Source organism: Rhineura floridana, chromosome 10 (genome assembly GCF_030035675.1).
Source record: "Rhineura floridana isolate rRhiFlo1 chromosome 10, rRhiFlo1.hap2, whole genome shotgun sequence".
Lineage (NCBI taxonomy): Eukaryota > Metazoa > Chordata > Lepidosauria > Squamata > Rhineuridae > Rhineura > Rhineura floridana.
In genome coordinates this window covers 15541033-15558801 of record NC_084489.1, presented here as the reverse complement: position 1 = coordinate 15558801, position 17769 = coordinate 15541033, and the positions used below count along the sequence as shown (strand labels likewise).

The following is a 17769-nucleotide window of genomic DNA, read 5'->3' as shown; positions in this document are numbered from 1 at the left end:
CAAAGATAAAGACTTGTTCCCATTTCTATGATCTCTCACATGCTGTTATTTTACAGATGCACTACAGACAATACCATCTGCAAAAGGCCTCCAAAGCTATTACAAATATACAGTAGGGCCCCACTCATACGGCGGGTTACGTTCCGGACCACCGCTCTAAAGCGAAAACCGCTGTAATGCAGAACTCACTGAATAGAATGGTGTGCGATGCCCGAAAACCACCGTAAAAGTGGAACAAGCGCCGTATGATTGGGACTTTAGTCTAACTGAGGCCACTGTATTAGCGAATCGCTTTAAAGCGAAGTGCCGTAAAGCGGGGCCCTACTGTATAGGTAAAAATATAGGGTTGTATCCAGTGGCGCCTTTAAGTGAGTGGAAGTGCTTCTGCTTGCACAAAGCCCTCTGGAACTGTATGGGAAACTGCATAGAAGACTACAATTGGCAGAAGAAATTGACAAAAACGGGGTGCCTAGCCTTATCTACTTTATATTTTAAGACATTTATATATGGCTTAATCATTCACATTTCTAAGTAGTGTACATAAAAATGAGCTATATATAAAATAAAATTAAAAAATCATCTTAAAATCAAATACTACCTTAAAATGCTTGCTGGAACTAGAAAATCTTAATCATGTGCCTGAAGTCAAATAAGGAGGGTGCCAAATAAGGAGGGAGTTCCATAGGCTTGAGTACACTACACTGAATGCACAGCTTCCAGTTGTTACAAGCTGAGCATCTGAGTCATGGGGGATCACCAACAGACTCCACCTAAGATCCAGTGATTGGGCTGCAATATAAGGGATCACGCACAAGAGGAAGCATTTCTGCTAGCTTAAAACCAACACTGAATATAACCCACAAGCATTCCCTGCCCACACCCTACTCACTTTCGCTCTCTCACTCTCATTTGCATCCCAACAACTCAAGCAACAATATGATTTTTGCTGCCAGTGGATTTTCATTTCTCTCGCTCTCTACACACACAGTGCTCACTTAATACATTAAATGTCTTGAGCTTCTACATTCGAGTATTTTATTAAAATATGGAGGGATATCTCACATTGCACCAGGATTTCCCCTTCTCTGCTCCCCTCCCATCTGTAGCCCCCAGCAGCCTCTCAATGTGCTCTGGAGGGTCCCCCAAGCCTCTGGAAGTAATTTGGGGGCATGTGGGGGGCTCACAAAGGGAAGGAGAGGAATAAGGAGTCCTGTGAGCATTAGCAGAAGTCTGTTACACAAGCAGCCAGCCACAATTGGATAGCACCCTTTGCCATCAATATTTCTCATTAGTATGCACAAAATGTTACGTGAACAAACCACAGCATACTCATTAGTAGTACACACCACAAGATCTCTCCTTCTGGAAGTACTTGCTCTGCTCCTGTGTGACCCACTGACATCCAAGGAAGGATTCTTAAGAACGAAATTGTAGAAGATAATAAGCCTCAAAAATAAAGTTCACTGCTTTTAAAAAAAGTATAGCTTTAAGTGTAACATTTTCATTCTTGGACTTTTAGTGAATTTTTAACTTCAATCCTTACTCTCAGCATATTTATCAACACAAATGCATTTTAACGTTATCTGCTGCATCAGAAGTTTTAATTGGTTTGCATCAAAAGGTTAAAGTTTAGTCTGTAAGTCAACGATCATGTACAAACATGTCTGGCCAAAATGAGGAACTCTGTATTAAGCAGGTGTGCATCACTGAATCAATCTTTTGTACAAAATAGAAGCGCTGTATGCAATGCAAACCAAGTATTGTGCAATTTTCTTTGCTTAACTATTGTCAGCCTAGTTATATAACACTGTTTTATTTTAACTAGACAAAAAGGAAACACTTGTTCGACTTTGACATTCATCTTCTAAGTCTTAGAATACTGAAATTCAGTGTTCTTCTGACTAGAGAAATCAGATTTTTTTTCTTATTCAGAGTTACAAACTCATAAGGTTACAAACCCAATGAGTCACAACATTGCTAACCTGCAAGACTAAGAGAATGGGAGTGTGCCACAGGTTTGTGCCCATCACCACCCTTAATCTTCTATGGTTAGCCAGAGCGCAGTAATTGAGGTTGCATAGGTACTAAATTTGGTTAACCCCAATCACATTACCTTGTAACAAGGGTTCCTGGTGGAGGAGTAGTAATGGGCTAATTCCTCCTGGACACAGGGTCAAAGAACACATTTTTTGAAAAAATATTCAAACTGTAGCCAGCCAGAAGGGGAAGTAACTTTCTCCCCACTTTCAGTTTTGACTCTACCTCCAAGCAAGTTAACAGGGTCCCCATAAGTTTTTTCTAGTTATATAGCTCCACTCTTCTCTTTTGCAACTGCCACCATTCTTCCTGTTCCCTCCCATCAGTGATCAGACAGACTGGGGGGAGGGAGGGAAGGGGGGAGTAGTCTTTTCCCTTGGCACCTGGAGGATCCATCACAGTGCTCCTTGCACTGTGGCTCTCCAGGGTAGTGGAATTGGTCCTTTGCCCTCTGGACTCCAGCCACTGGACTTTAGGCAGCATGCCTCCGCTCAGAGCAGTAGCCACATTGCTGTTCCAGGTACAGGGCTTGCTAGGGGAGAGAAGGGTATTTACCCTTGCCCAGATGCATAGCTCCTCTCCTCCAACCTTTCCATTTTGACAATGGCTTTGGGGGAGGGGGAACAGCTCATGCCGCTCCTCAGTCAAGGAAGGCAGCATTCCCTCAGAGGGGAGAACTCAAACTCCCAGATTGGCAATCCCCTTTGTACGCTGGCCTCAGTGACAGTGATTTTGGATTTGCCGCCTGAAGGAGCTTTTCTGTCCCTCTACCAAGTGTGTGTGTGGGAGACAGGATTCCCATGCTACAGCTAGCAGGGAACAAGCATTCTAAACACCTTCAATGCTGTGCATTCCCCCCTAAGGCCATGATGGTCTGACTGAACAAGGTCATCACACGGGAAGCAGGGGCTTCACTGGCCAAGTGCTGGGCCTGCACCCATAAGAAGGGTTACAGGCACTCCAAGGCACGGACACCTTCCTGGTCCACCACCTGCTCTTCCATCCCCTCTTCTTCCAGCTCCAGCCTGGAGAGGGGGAGGGGAAAGGGCAAACACAGAATGTCCATTCCTTACCTGGGGTCCCTAGCAAGGACAAGGGCAAGGTAAGCACCTCCAGCTCAAAGTCCCTCAATCTCTCCAGCACCCCATCTCTCAACCGAGATCACCTAAGGGAGGGCAAACTACTCCCTTCAAAATCTTCAAGTTCAGGAAGGGAGAAAGGGAGACAATCTTCCTCTCCCCCATCCCACACTCCAAAAGGCTATACTGTATTCTCCAGACTCATATCCTATCCTAGTCACCAAGGCCATGGCATGTCTATAGCTAGAGCACCCCAAGGAGGCTGCCTCTCATTCGGAGGAAGGGGGAGGGGGGAACAGGAATCCTCTGATGTCTTTCCCAAACCAGGGGAATAACACATCACCATTCCTTCCCCAAATTTCTTTAAGGACATTGTCAAAGAAGAGTGACAGCATCTGACTATGCCCAAGGCCATTATCTTTCCGTGAAACTCTATGTGATAGACAGCTTTAAGGTCCCAACCACTGAAGAAACATCATCTTGCTTCGGGGCCAAAACTGTTATTCCCAAGGAAGGTGAGGAGCACACTATTGCAGACCAAAGTGTCAGAAGCAGTGATTCACTAATAGGCAAAAACCTTGCAGTTTAAGAACAAACCTACAGCCCACAGATATTTTTATCAAACTTTAAAAAGCAGGGAAATTGGACAGCTATAGTGAATGCACCAGGGGAGCAGGAAACCTGACCTCCCCTCTGAGATATTGTACTGCCCTACAAATTTGTCAAAATGCAAACACAATTTGGGTTGGTCTTTCACAGTCCAGTCCACTTCCTGTGTAGCTTGGAAGAATTTGGGAACATGTGCCTCTGAGCATATGGAGAGTGGTGGCATGGGGCGTATTTTCAATTTAACATTGCAGAGTGCGAAAAATCCACACTGGATATAGAATACAGCCACTCTCATGGCTGTATAATGAAGCCCTGTGACTCGCACACCAAGCCTCAGCCCTGTTAATGAGGGCTTCTGCAACCAATTCATTCCTAGCTCGGCCGGCAGTTCAATGGGCAAGGGTCATTATAACAAAAGTCCCCTCAGATGTAAGACACACCAGGGAGGGGCTTAACAAGCTTGCGCAACATAGCTGAGTTCCTGGCAGACTCGTTCATGGATATTCTACAGCACTCAGTCTGTTCACTGGGCTACTCACTGGTTGTTAGGCTGACGTAGAAGTGGTGATCTACCTCCCACTGCTTGAGCCAGATATTGCACTTATCTGTTCTTCCCTTCATAGGCAAACAACACTTCAGCTCATCACTAAACTGCTACCTAGTGGAGACTAATGATAAAAAGAAGGTTCTACTTTCCACCCCCAAAAAGGACAACAACAAAGTCGTCCCAATCCTTCACCACTGGGATACCGATCGACCTACAGACCTCACATCAGTTTTGTGGTTCCTGGAATTCATCAATGAACTCATAACAACTGTCTTGTCCCAACCTCACCAGCAGCAGTTTCAGCAAGCACAACAAGCCTAATACTAAACAACCTCAAGCATGATGCCAGAGGACCCCAGGTGGGAGCAGGCTCCAGCTCTTTGCCAGCACCAGGAAAGACTTCTCATCAGACAAATGAATAGTGAATACCATAAATAGGGGCTACTCCCTAGAATTCATCATCATGCCACGGGACAAGTGGCGGGCAGTGCCTCCATCACACAACCAAGAAAAACTTCAGAGAACTTTGAACGCCATTTCTCACCTAATTGAATTAGGCACTATACAGCTGTACCAGATCACCAACAATCTTTTTGCGTCTTCTCTGTGTTCTTTATGGTGCCCAAACACAATGGCAATTTTTTGCATCCTCTTGGTTTTAAAGTTCCTGAACGACTTCATTCGAGCCACAAAATTCAAGATGGGGACCCTAAGGTCCATTGCAGAAGCAATTCAGCAGGGGTCTTCCTCACTTCCATAGATGTCATGGTGGTGTACCCACATGCTCCACCTGCACACCAAGGAAGTACACGTATGCCTCTAACTAGGTGACTTATTCAAACACTCATTATCCACCCGGGGAGTCCTACAATGTGGGAACCACCATCTGGTGCCTGGAAGACCACAGATTCATCATCAACAAGGCCAAGATCCAGCCGGTTCTCAGCCAACACCTGCAACCTGGCCCTCGGGACATAATAGATTCTTCTGTAGCCCGCTGTGATGAATTTGCCAGGCATTTTCAAGATAAGATCGCTTGCATTCGTCGGGACTTAGACTCCAATATTATAGCAGTTGGTCCTAATGAAGCATCCAGAGCACGGTCTTGTCCCCATTTATTGGATGAGTTCCAGTCGGTGCAGCTCGAGGATGTTGACAAGATCCTTGGACTGGTGCGGGCAACCACGTCTGTTCTGGATCCTTGCCCCTCTTGGCTGGTGAAAGCTAGCAGGTCCGGAACCGCCGACTGGGCCAAGGAGGTAATAAATGCCTCTTTAAGAGAGGGAGTGGTCCTTGACTGCCTAAAAGAAGCGGTGGTGAGACCACTCCTGAAGAAACCCTCCTTGGACCCAGATAACCTGAACAACTATAGACCTGTGGCGAATGTTCCGTTCTTGGGCAAGGTCCTGGAACGGGTGGTTGCCGGCCAGCTCCAGGGGCTCTTGGATGACACTGATTATCTTGATCCATTTCAATCCGGTTTTAGGCTCGGTTTTGGCACCGAAGCAGCCTTGGTCGCCCTGTATGATGACCTCTGTCGGGAGAGGGACAGGGGGAGTGTGACTCTGTTGATTCTCCTTGATCTCTCAGCTGCTTTTGATACCATCGACCATGGTATCCTTCTGGGGAGACTCATGGAGTTGGGAGTCGGGGGTACTGCTTGGCAGTGGCTCCGCTCCTACTTGATGGGTCGTCACCAGAAGGTAGTGCTTGGGGAACACTGCTCGACACCCTGGACTCTCTGTTGTGGAGTCCCGCAGGGATCAGTACTGTCCCCCATGCTTTTCAACATCTACATGCAGCCGCTGGGTACGGTCATCAGGAGTTTTGGGGTGCGTTGTCATCAGTATGCTGATGACACGCAGCTCTATTTCTCCTTTTCATCCTCTTCAGGTGAGGCTGTTAACGTACTAAACCGTTGCCCGACCACGATAATGGACTGGATGGGGGCTAATAAACTGAAGCTCAATCCAGACAAGACCGAGACGCTGCTGGTGAGTGCCTTCACTGCCCAGATGGAGGATGTTCATCCTGTTCTTGATGGGGTTACACTCCCCTTGAAGGAACAGGTTCGTAGCTTGGGAGTTCTTTTCGATCCTTCCTTGTCTCTCGAGGCCCAGGTGGCCTCGGTGGCACGGAACGCTTTCTACCATCTTCGATTGGTAGCCCAGCTACGTCCCTATCTGAACAGTGATGACCTCGCCTCAGTTGTTCACGCTCTAGTAACTTCTAGGTTGGACTACTGCAATGCGCTCTACGTTGGGCTGCCCTTGAAGATAGTTCGGAAACTACAGTTAGTCCAGAATGCAGCGGCCAGACTATTGACGCGGACCAGACGGTCCGCTCATATAACACCTGTTCTGGCCCGTCTGCACTGGCTGCCTATTTGTTTCCGGGCTAAATTCAAATGTGCTGGTTTTGACCTATAAAGCCCTACACGGCATGGGACCGCAATACCTGGTGGAACGCCTCTCCCAATACGAAACTACCCGTACACTGCGCTCGACATCTAAGGCCCTCCTCCGAGTGCCATCACATCGAGAAGCTCGGAGGGCGGTGACTAGATCCAGGGCCTTTTCGGTGGTGGCCCCCGAATTGTGGAATAGTCTCCCCGATGAGGTACACCTGGCGCCAACGCTGCTATCTTTTCGGCGCCAGGTGAAAACCTTTTTTTACTCCCAGGCATTTTAAAAATTTTAAATATTCTATTTTAAAAAAAATTGTTTTATAGTGTATTTTAAAACAGTATTTCATTACTGGTATATTCTGATGTTTGGTTTTTGTTCTTTGTTTGTTTTGCTTTTTGCTTTTCTTATATTTGTTCTATTCATATATTTTCTTGTTTATCCTCTATGTACACCGCCCAGAGAGCCTTTTTGGCTTAGGGCGGTATATAAATTAAATTAAATAAATAAACAAACACCCAGTAGTGATAGACACAGCGCAAAGCAAGATATTCCTCTCCCCAAAGTGAGTTGCCCAACCACAGTCCAGCTACAGTGCTGTCTGAACAATGCTCCCAAAACACCTCTGATGGGTCCAGCCCGGCTACAGGTGCCCATGAAGCAGCCATTGACTCACACCTGGATGCTGCTATGACTTCTCCTTCCATACCAAGATCAGACTGCCCAGCAACTCAGCTGGCCCATTACTATCACCAGAGAATTTGTGGACTCCCTACAATAGAGACACCACTGGCTCAGTAATGGTCATTACAACAGACACCATCCTCTCCATTTGGGGAGCAACCTGTCAAGCACCATCCGACGGAAGTGGTAGGAACCACAATGACACCAATCCATCAACTGGCTAGAACTCAGAGCCATCCACCTGGCACCTCAGGAGTTCCTACCTCTGATCTCAAGTGAACTGCCAGGGGGATGCCAAGTCAGGACACCTTCAGGAAGAGACCAACCTACTTTTCCTATGGGCAGAGCAACACCTGGTGTCTATCTCAGCCATCCATCTGAAGGCGACCGTGGACACTTAGGCCAACTGGCTTAACTGGGAACAGATTCACCAGGGTGAATGAGCTCTATACAAGGAAGTATTCCTGCAAATCTCCCAGTGATGGGGTCTCTCATGGACCTAGTCTGTTCCTCCATAAACCCTCAACTGGACAAGTACATTTCCTAATTCTGGGATCCAAAGCCTAAGAGATGGATGCACTCTCATCTCCCTGGTCTCAGGGCCACCTTCCCACCATTTCCCCTCCTGATCAGGTTCCTACACAGTGTGTATGCTCTTCAAACCCAGGTAGGGGTGGTGGCCCCTCACTGGTCAGGGCATCCATGGTTCTCAGTTCAAGTGAACCTTGGCTCCAGCCCTCCCTGGTGCCTCCCTCAAGGCCAAGCCTCCTATCCCAGGAACCTATCTTCTATTCGGACCTAGATTGGCCAGCAGTTACTGAAGGAGGAAGGACCACCAAAGAGAGTAATCAGCATCACGCTAGGCTTCCACACAGAGAATTTATGACTTCACATGGAGGGTCTTCAACAGGTGGTATAGGCACAAACAGCTACTAGACAGAGAATGTCACATGACTGTTATCCTAGACTTTCTGCAGGATGGCCTAAACCAGGGCCTAGCACCAAATACACTCAAGAGACAAGTGGCAACACCAGCCAGCATGCTTCCAAAAGTGGGGGGCTGTTCATTAACAGAATGCCCCAAAGTCAAACACAGCAAGGTAGACCTTGCTGAGATTGACCTACTGCACTGCAGCACTCCTCTTATCTGGTCTGTGGGTTGAAATGCCAGTCAATTAAGTGCAGCTGTTTCCGCTTCCCTCTTCCTCTGGAGTCAGCTCTGACACTGCAACAGCATACTGGCTGGTACGGCAACTGGGAACAGGGTGGGCAGACTGGTGGAATGGCTTCTACCCTGTTACAATGGCAACCCAGGTTAGCACCAATGCAGACATTACACCATGGTTAAAGCAAACTAGAGAAAGGAGAATTGGAACACTCGCACAGAACAAAACATTTTTAACTGTGGTTGGAAGATCAGAACTATTATGCCATAGCATAGCTTGCTTTACAGGTAGAGGACATTATTAAGCAATGCTGTATCTCTACAGTATTCTACTTTATTTTCTTAATATGATATACATTAATTGCACAAGATTAATTTGATATCATTTGCATAAAGAATGGGATAGCTTGCTTGTGAGCCAAGTAGCAATTATAATCCTATTCTCAATCATTCTTTCATAAAGAAAAAAACAGCATAACTATTTTATTGGCAGCCTAGAAACGAGAAGATATTCTGAAGGAAGAGGAATTAGTATACGTCCTTTGGTTAGATGCAGACTTTGGTCATGTTTAGAGTATTCCCTCTGAAATCAATACGACTTAAGTTGGTGATGAGTAATTTGTTCCACTGATTTCAACGGATGCTCTCTAAGTGTGACTAAATAAAGCAATCCAAAAGGAAAGAGAATTTAAGGTGGAAAGACTGCCTGACTAGGCTCACACCAGCAGTGGAATACATTTTTCCTTTTTAAAAGAAGTCCTCAGCTGGCTTCTGTGATGTTCCTGTGAGTTAGCATCTGTAAATATGGTAAGTGCGGGTCTATTGGGTGATGTATAGTAACTGACTGAGAGAGAAAGGGGAAGTACATGGGTGAGAAGCTGAAGTGTGCTGGATGATGATTGGCTGAGTGGCTGGCTGGCTGAAGGTATAAATGGAGGTTTGTGAGTGATGAAGGGGGGTCGGTTGGAAGGTGGGAGAGAGAGTCGGTTAGAGAGAGGTTGTTGAGCTGGTTGGCAGAGTTCTGAGGGAAGTTTGGATTGGATTTGGCTAATATTTAAAGAGGATATATTTGAACAGAAACCTAAAGAGTGACCATATATGAAACCACACGCTTGTGAAACATTCCTAAAGTAATCTTGTAATTTCCTGTTATTAGTAAATAAATACTTATTTGGTTTACCAAAGGCCTGATCCTTGGCTGGGGAATATACAGACCAGAAAGGAGGGCAAGGTAATTACCAAGGCTGAACAGAAGCAGTATCTAATGGTGGCAGCGGTGAAGGGAGAAATAGTAACAAGTCAAGTATCCAGAGCAACCCAGAGTTGTATGCTTTATATATAAAGATACAAGGGGGTTGGGAACAGCATAAGCACGCAGTCACAAAAGTAACCAGCTAGAGAGAGACTCAGGCAAAGTCTCTGGGAGTATTGGTTATAGGACGTGACTGGTGGTGGTGCCTAGCAGTGGGATCTAGTGAGATCTGTGCTAGAGCGGAGTGAGAAACCATATAAAGGACGGTCCGGACTGGTGGTGTCCCTGGTGGTGCCTAGTGAAAGGCAGTAGCCACAAGCAGGTGGGAACCTGACAGGGAGAACCAGGGAAGGGCGTCACAGCTTCCCCCACACCCCATTTTCATTCCCACTGATCCTGTTTTCCTTCCCATTCTGGTGGTGTGTTGGGGAAAGCAGAGGCACCTTGAATAAGCCAAATCCTCCCTTACCCACCCATGTAACACCTCCTTTTTGCCCTTTCCACTGGAGTACCAAACGCAGAGGAGGGACATCCTCCCATGATCTGCCTTCAACATAGCCCAGAACTCCTTGTTTTTGCCCTCTCTGCCAGAGAATCAATGGCTGCAAGAAGGATACCTTCTTGACAGATCTCCTGCCCCACCCATGGAGCTGGAAATTCACACTATCCTATGGTTCCTGGAACACCACCCCCAGGGACCACAGGATCCAACCCATTAAGTCCACACTGACAAACACAATCTGAATAGAAATACAAATATACCAATAATACAACTGTTGAGTTTCATTTTTCCCCTCTTAAGTTTATTTGTTATTGAAATAGGTCTGCTCTGACTATGACTTAGTTGGATACCACCAGTTATCTTTGAAGCTTTTAAACTTTCCGCATCAATTCTATAAAAATTAAGATTTTGGTTTAAATGAGAAATCAGTGAGAGACACTCTGCACGAGCATAAAAAGAATGCTTTATGAACTTGATAAAGGCAAAATTTAAGTACTAACCCTGTGACTACCAGAGGTTCGAGTGGACACCAAGTCATCAGCTCCCTAATGACAAAATTAAAGAAAAAATGAACGGCCATATTTTAAAAAAACAAAGAGGAAGAAAAACAGACTTTATAGGTTAGTACAAACCCGATATGACCGCCAGCTGGACCGGTATGAATCCCTAGCCTTCTCTGAATCTTCCTAAGAAAGGAAAAATCAGATGATGTTACTTAAGAAGAAGAAAAGAAAGAGCAGAAGTTCAAAAACAAAGCAGCTAATATTTTAAATATATATATTCAAAAATGGTGGAAAGTACTAATCTAGTGTTCACATCAGATGGACTCCAATTCCCCTTTCACGTATACCTCATGCGAGTTTGTCATGATTTTCAGAGTATCATCAGTCCACCTAAATATATCTCAGATTACTCAGTTACACTAACTAAACAGTTTTCATTAGGGCTGCTACCAGATTTCAGAAAATCATGAGCTTAGATGAAGCAAAACATACTTTGTTTAGAGATGATGCACATGTGTCATAGCAGACATCTTAGAAGAGGCATTCTCCTTGTGTATAAGAGAATGGAGAATACCTCATTTAAGATTATGTTTGTTATCTCTGCACTTGTATTATTTTTGTTAACAGTTTGCTGTCCAATTGTCAATCCCATTTTCAGTCAGTTAAAGGTTTTCATCCAATTAATCAAACAGATCAATCTATTAGCTGTAGCAACGGTGTGCAATATTTCCCTGTGCAACTAGAAAAGGTGAACATATACTTTGCACATTTGGTGGTCTGCAGTTAACCAGGGGTTGGGAACATATGGATCTCCACATGTTGCTGGATTCCAACTACCATCAGCCCCAACTATCAAAGCCAATTGTTAGGGATGACAGGAGGCTATGGCCCAGCAACATCTGGAGAGCTCCCCATCCCTACAGTAAGCCACTGCAAGCGCTGCAGTGTTTCCCTTCAAGAAACAACAGAGGACTGCTTGCTCTACAATAATATGTTTATTTGTTACATTTTAATCTGGTCTAACTAGCTTAAGGTCACTTGGTAAGCTTCATAATTGAGGGAGAATTTGAACCTAGATCTTCATAATCCTAATTAGTGTTAGCTATTGACACTACACTACTTCTCAGTTAATTTACTATGTTGTATATGTATAAACAGATAAAGATTGTATGGTTATTCAACTGCAGTAGTAGCATGATTCACAATTACAGCGTCAACTTTGTTCAATTCAAAACCCTATAAATACTGTTACAGGTGCCTTTTTAAGGACAAATAGCATAATGTTCCTAAAACAGATTTCTAGAACACTATATCCACAGAACGGACACTGTAAGTCATGCTTTGCCAACAGATTAGTTAATGAAATTCTAGCTAGTTAAAGTGAAAATTAGACATTAAAAAATTACAGAAAAAATCTGATCAGCATGCATGGTTATACATATCCATACCAGCTTTCCTTGCAACAGGACAAGGAAATTAGTGTCTCCCAATGAACTTATTACAAAATAATGGTAGCAGTTTCTGAATCTGAACCCACTTGGCCTTTATAAGGACTTTCTCCCTTATATTAACACTAAAATAGCTATCCATACAACACATTATTTTGGGATATAGGGATGGCAAAACATGTTTATATGGTTTACACATTTGCAGTTTTATCCACTGAAGGGCAGCAAGTATTACTGACAGGTATCTGCCATCTGTATGGAGACAATAGTTTATACCAAGAAATTCAAAATGCAATGTAGTACAGTTTGGAAAACAATATGTATTGTTGGAAAAGGGATTTACTAAAGACCTGCTATAATTATTTACATTGATATGTTATATTATTTGTTGGGTTTATGTACCACCCTTCATCAATTCCATTGATATGTCATACAATGGATTATATTTGGCCTGGTATGTCCACATAGATTAATATAAATTAACAGATAGTTTAAAAATTGGAGTATTTACAGTGCAATGGTGAGGGGTTTCTTCCTCCTCCCAAGAGTACTACTTTAACAGCAGAAACAGATTATAGTTGACATGAATAAAAACTGAAGATGTATATTTACAATTCAGAGTTAGAAAAGATATATGTAAGGAGGGAAAAGCTGATATATGTCTATGCTGTTCAGGAGAGTCCCCCAGCTTTCAGCAAATTGAGTGCAGAGGATGGGGAATATTTTTGCACAAGACGCCTTTGGTCTGCAAAACCCATCTAGCCCATAACAGCCAGGAAACTGGAGTTTGTATTCCATGAATTGAGAACATGTGTTTGTTCCCCCCCCCAAAAAAATTCCTTCATTCTACGTTTACGTTACATGTGAAACTACTTATTGCTAAATATTGGGAAGGTCCAAAGAATCCTCCAGTGAAGAAAGGCCAATTCCCTTCAATTAATTCACATAAAAGACACACAGTGTAATACAAAGTTATTTCCCTTAGGTCTCCATTTATTCAGTACTAGAATGATAAAAATAACTAAGGACACAACCTAGCCAAAGTTAAGTATTATTAAATCCAACAGTTGGGAGAGTTACACACCTGCTTATCATGCAGAATCACTTTTACGTCTTAAAGTTAGGCTTCCATCTTTAATTTAGTACAGATATTGTTTTTCTCTGTATTAATGCATTTTAATGTGTATGTTTTCCTTGTGTTCATTTGTTCACATGTTTAAGAAGTTTTAAGTCAAACAAATGTTATTTTGGTACTCAATTTTCAGACTCTTATACAACATATTAGTAAATGGAGCACTCCAATCATATTAGTTTTTCAAGTGCAGAACACCACACAACAGGCAATCTTGGCCTACCATCCACCTTTGGATATGTCCCCATTTTCTATCATAAGAACGCCGAGAAAGCTACAGAAAGGTAAAAATTGTCTTATTTCTTCACAAGAATAAAGAGTTCTTAATAAGGATAGTTGCTCACACAGATTTGGCCTACAAAATACAGAAAGGTATCTACATTCAAATACTGTATGAAAAAATAATCTTTAAAAACTGTGTTGCAGTTTTTCATTTCACCTCTACAGCTATACTAAGTACTATTCAAAAATTACACCTATTTAAATGCAAAACAGGAAATGCCAGAGGCAGTATGATTGACAAAATAACCAAATACACTACGTATGACAATTCGGTTCACTGAACTATGTACACTAATATGTCTTCATCATAACATATGCTTTAATCTGTTTTTATCCTTAACTGTCAATTAATTATATTAATTTTTTTCAATTACCCGTTTTTAACTTTTATTGACAATTTTAATTTTATTTGTAAACCACTCAGAGATTCTATTTACAATCAAGCAGTATATAAATTTTGTTAGAACTACCTAATCTGCCCTTGATAGTTAGGACCTAACTTTTATGAACTTTTATTTTTGTATAGATTCTTTATTTACATGTAATGGTAGAAAGGTCACTATTTTCAACCAAAACTGTTTAAACTCATTGCTTGTAACCAACATCTTAATATTGTAATCATTTATATAAAGAAATGCTATCTACACTTTTTGAAATCAGGACTTCGCATGTTCCTTTGCGTCATTACCACACGTTCTGAATTTCCATTATACAAAAGGGGGAGTTAAAAGTATTTGGAACACAGAAACACGGCTGTAAATCACGTATTAGATTTACTGACAAGTATCTCTAGCAATAAAAGCTTCCTTTCAACACATTTTACATTATGTTTTTCAATCTGTAGTCTAAAGATGTTTAGTGACAATATTTATTCAAGCTGTTTGTTATATGTCCAGGGGGTTCCCCATTTCACCAAAAGTTAAGCTGAAATCAACACTGTTCACTATTCAGAGTCACTTTCATTAAGTAAGAATACATTTTGCAGCTTATTTTGAGATCTAGGCTCACTCCTATAGCATATGCCAAAATATTGTGCACAATTCAGAGGTATATCAATATTTAACAGCAATTTGAGGCCGATGCAAATACATCATGGCTTTTAGAACTTAGCAAGAAACAAAAACAAGATTGCAGTTGATGGCTGCATTCCTTTCTTTCTTCCAAACTCGGGACTTGGAAATTTACCAGCTTAAAATTGGTAAACTACATGGCTGATAATTATAATGTACCACAGATTTTATTCTCAAATGTTAAGACTTTGAAACCTAAAACTGAACTCTCTAACTTGATTCAATACAGTGAAGCTTGGGATATGGCAAGGGCTGCATGAGGGGGAATTGGCAAAAAATCAAGTGCTGCCTCTGCTGACTTTTGCTGATTCCACACACCAGCAGCACCACTGTGTGTCACATCCCAGGCCCCAACCCTCAGGAGAGTGTTATGGTGCAGATAGGGGAAGAGTGGCAAGAAAGCCCTATGGCCTGAGCAGCTCATTGAAAGAGAGAAACACATGCCAAGGAAAAAGGGAGGAGGAAAACAAACTCACGAAAAGGAATATGGCAGAGATCTAAGGGTAATTTAGAAGAATAAAGGACCTTACTGTACACAACCACAGGCAGGGTTGAAACTGGAGGGCAGGATGACTCCTCTCCCTGGAAACAGCAGCAAAGGATTCTGGACCCTGCCTGTCAGTCCAGTGGGAATTGTCATTCCTACAAGGGAATCTCCTCCACTGCCAACAGGTAAATCTGGATCCAAAGCAGCCAAATTTTGCTGTTCCTGTTATTATGCAATAACCTAACTGAAGAGTCACACAGCTTTCAGTTTTAATGGAGAACAGAAATCCTATTTTTTTGGAAATATGATCACTTGAAAACTTATCTGCTTATTGCAAGTCTAATTTATTTATTTATTTATTTATATTAAATTTATACAGTAGGGCCCCACTCATATGGCAGGTTAGGTTCCAGACCCCCGCCAGAAAGTAAAAACTGCTGAAAAGCGGATCAGCTGTAGTGTGGGGGCCTGGAACCTAACCCGCTGATCGCACTAGAGGAGGAGAAGATCAGATCTTCCCCTCCTCAGGTGCGATCAGCTCAAGTGGGAGGCTGATAGCGCCAGAAGAGGAGATCGGCTGTAGTGAGCTACAGCTGATCTTCCCCTCCTCGGCTGCGATCAGCTGGAGTGCGCAAGTCTGACCGCCCCCGAAGAGGAGAAGATCAGCTGTAGCATTCTACAGCTGATCTTCCCCTCCTCAGGTTGAGCTGATCACGCAGGAAGAGGAGAAGATCAGCTGTAGCGAGCTACAGCTGATCTTTCCCTCGTCGGGCGCGATCGAGTCTGACCGCCCCTGAAAAGGAGAAGATCAGCTGTAGCATTCTACAGCTGATCTTCCCCTCCTCTGCTTGGGCTGATTGCGCCAGAAGAGATCAACTGTAGCAAGCTGCAGCTGATCTTTCCCTCCTCAGGCATGATCAGCTGGAGTGTGGGGAGCTCCAGCCCCCCCTCCAGCTGATCACCCTGCTGGTGCCATATTAACACAACGCTGAAAAGCAGGGCGCCAAAAAGGGATAATACTGTATCCCACTCTTCCTACCAGTAGGAGCCCAATTTATGTACCAAATTCTCCAACTCCTATGCAATAGTTGCTGATATCCTTAGCCCAGTGATTCCCAACTTGGGGGCCGTGAACCCCAGGAATGCACAAAGTAATCCGGGCAGGGCGGCGGCGAACAATTAAAGAAATGAATTGTTTACTTTTTTAAATAAAACCTCATTCCCTGGATGCTGCCTACTCCCCACTGCCACTGTGGACTACACCTCCCCCTTGCTCCAAATAAGTGTGCCAGTGTCCCCCCTTTCTTCCACATACATTCCATCCCCCCAACCTCTCTCTCCAAGACACTGTGGCAGTTGAGGGCTTCCCCCCTCCCATGTGCCTGAATGCATGCACACTTGCAGATACTTGCAGGAGAGGCAAGGTGTGTTTGTGTCTGTGTGTGCACGCTGATCTGTCTTCTGCTCCGCTCTCATTTCCCAAGTGCACACTAACCAAGTCATCAGTTGTGATGATCATCCCAAGGCCTAAAAGCACTAACCCCCCTCCTTAATCAATCCACCCCTTTATCGTCACAATGTAGCATTCCTACCACTACCACACTGCTGCTTCTTGATTATTTGTTTATTTCAAGCTCAACAGGTTGGCTGAGGCTCGTGTCCACATACTGCAGCTGAAATGTATTTATTTAACTATTATTGCATTTATATCCCACCTTTCATCCAAGTTGCTCAGGTTGATGCACATAGTTCCCTTCCCCTTTCCATTTTATTCTTACACAGACCTGTGACATAGGTCAGGCTGAGAGACTGAATGGCCCAAGGTCACCCAGTGAGCTTCATGGCCAGGTGGGGATTTGAACCTGCAGCTTAGTCCAACACTGTAACCACTAGTGTTGAGACAGGACTATACCTCTTCAGACTGTGGGGAGTAGGGGTATACCAATTTGATTGGACCTTTGCATTAAGAAAAGAAAGTACCTCCCTGTCTGCAGGGAGCTTTTAATGAAAAGGGATATTTGGAGATGTGATTTTGCTATGCACCATTTTTTCAATTAACAGAGACTAAAAATACAATTAGAACGGGGGGGGGGGGTCACAAAAATTTTTGAGCTCACAAAGGGGGTCCCGTACTCATAAAGGTTAGGAAGTAGTGCCTTAGCCCATGGGAAGCAATTTTTGTACAAATCCAAGTAGTATTCAGACACCAGGTTTTATGCTAATTGGCCATTTAGTCTGTCACATATGCTATATCTTATATTTCCCATTATAAGTGCAACACAACCTTAATTTTCCAAGCTGAACTAGGCTTGAATAATGTTGCACCAATTGAAAAAGTCTCACCAGTTTTCAGAGTGAAGCTCAAAAATATATAACAATGCCAAAGTAAGGACATGTTTTTAACTCCAATACACTGTTCCGAAGTTAAGATGCCCAGAATTTTGTTCTACATGTAATCGCTCCAATACCTCCTTCTGTTGTCTTTCCAATTCTCTCATGCGTATATCCCTTGCTTCTGCTCGGGCTGCACGTTTGGCTGCAAGCCGTGCTTCTGCCTATAGGTTGAA

At 43.5% G+C, this 17769-nt stretch overlaps 1 protein-coding gene across 21 annotated transcripts in view; it reads right to left on the bottom strand.

The window, feature by feature from the left end:
• LRRFIP2 (LRR binding FLII interacting protein 2) overlaps positions 1 to 17769 on the bottom strand; it is a 105708-nt gene that overhangs the window by 59757 nt on the left and 28182 nt on the right. For 8 of the 21 annotated variants that reach the window (XM_061586792.1, XM_061586796.1, XM_061586798.1 and 5 more), the window contains exons 3-7: positions 17671 to 17757; positions 13587 to 13637; positions 10913 to 10966; positions 10781 to 10825; positions 1347 to 1415 (exon numbers count right to left, since the gene is read on the bottom strand). In XM_061586792.1, coding sequence (XP_061442776.1) covers positions 1347 to 1415; positions 10781 to 10825; positions 10913 to 10966; positions 13587 to 13637; positions 17671 to 17757 — 306 coding nt within the window. The remainder of the gene's footprint in view (positions 1 to 1346; positions 1416 to 10780; positions 10826 to 10912; positions 10967 to 13586; positions 13638 to 17670; positions 17758 to 17769) is intronic. The other 13 variants (XM_061586807.1, XM_061586809.1, XM_061586795.1 and 10 more) reach the window with 4 other exon arrangements.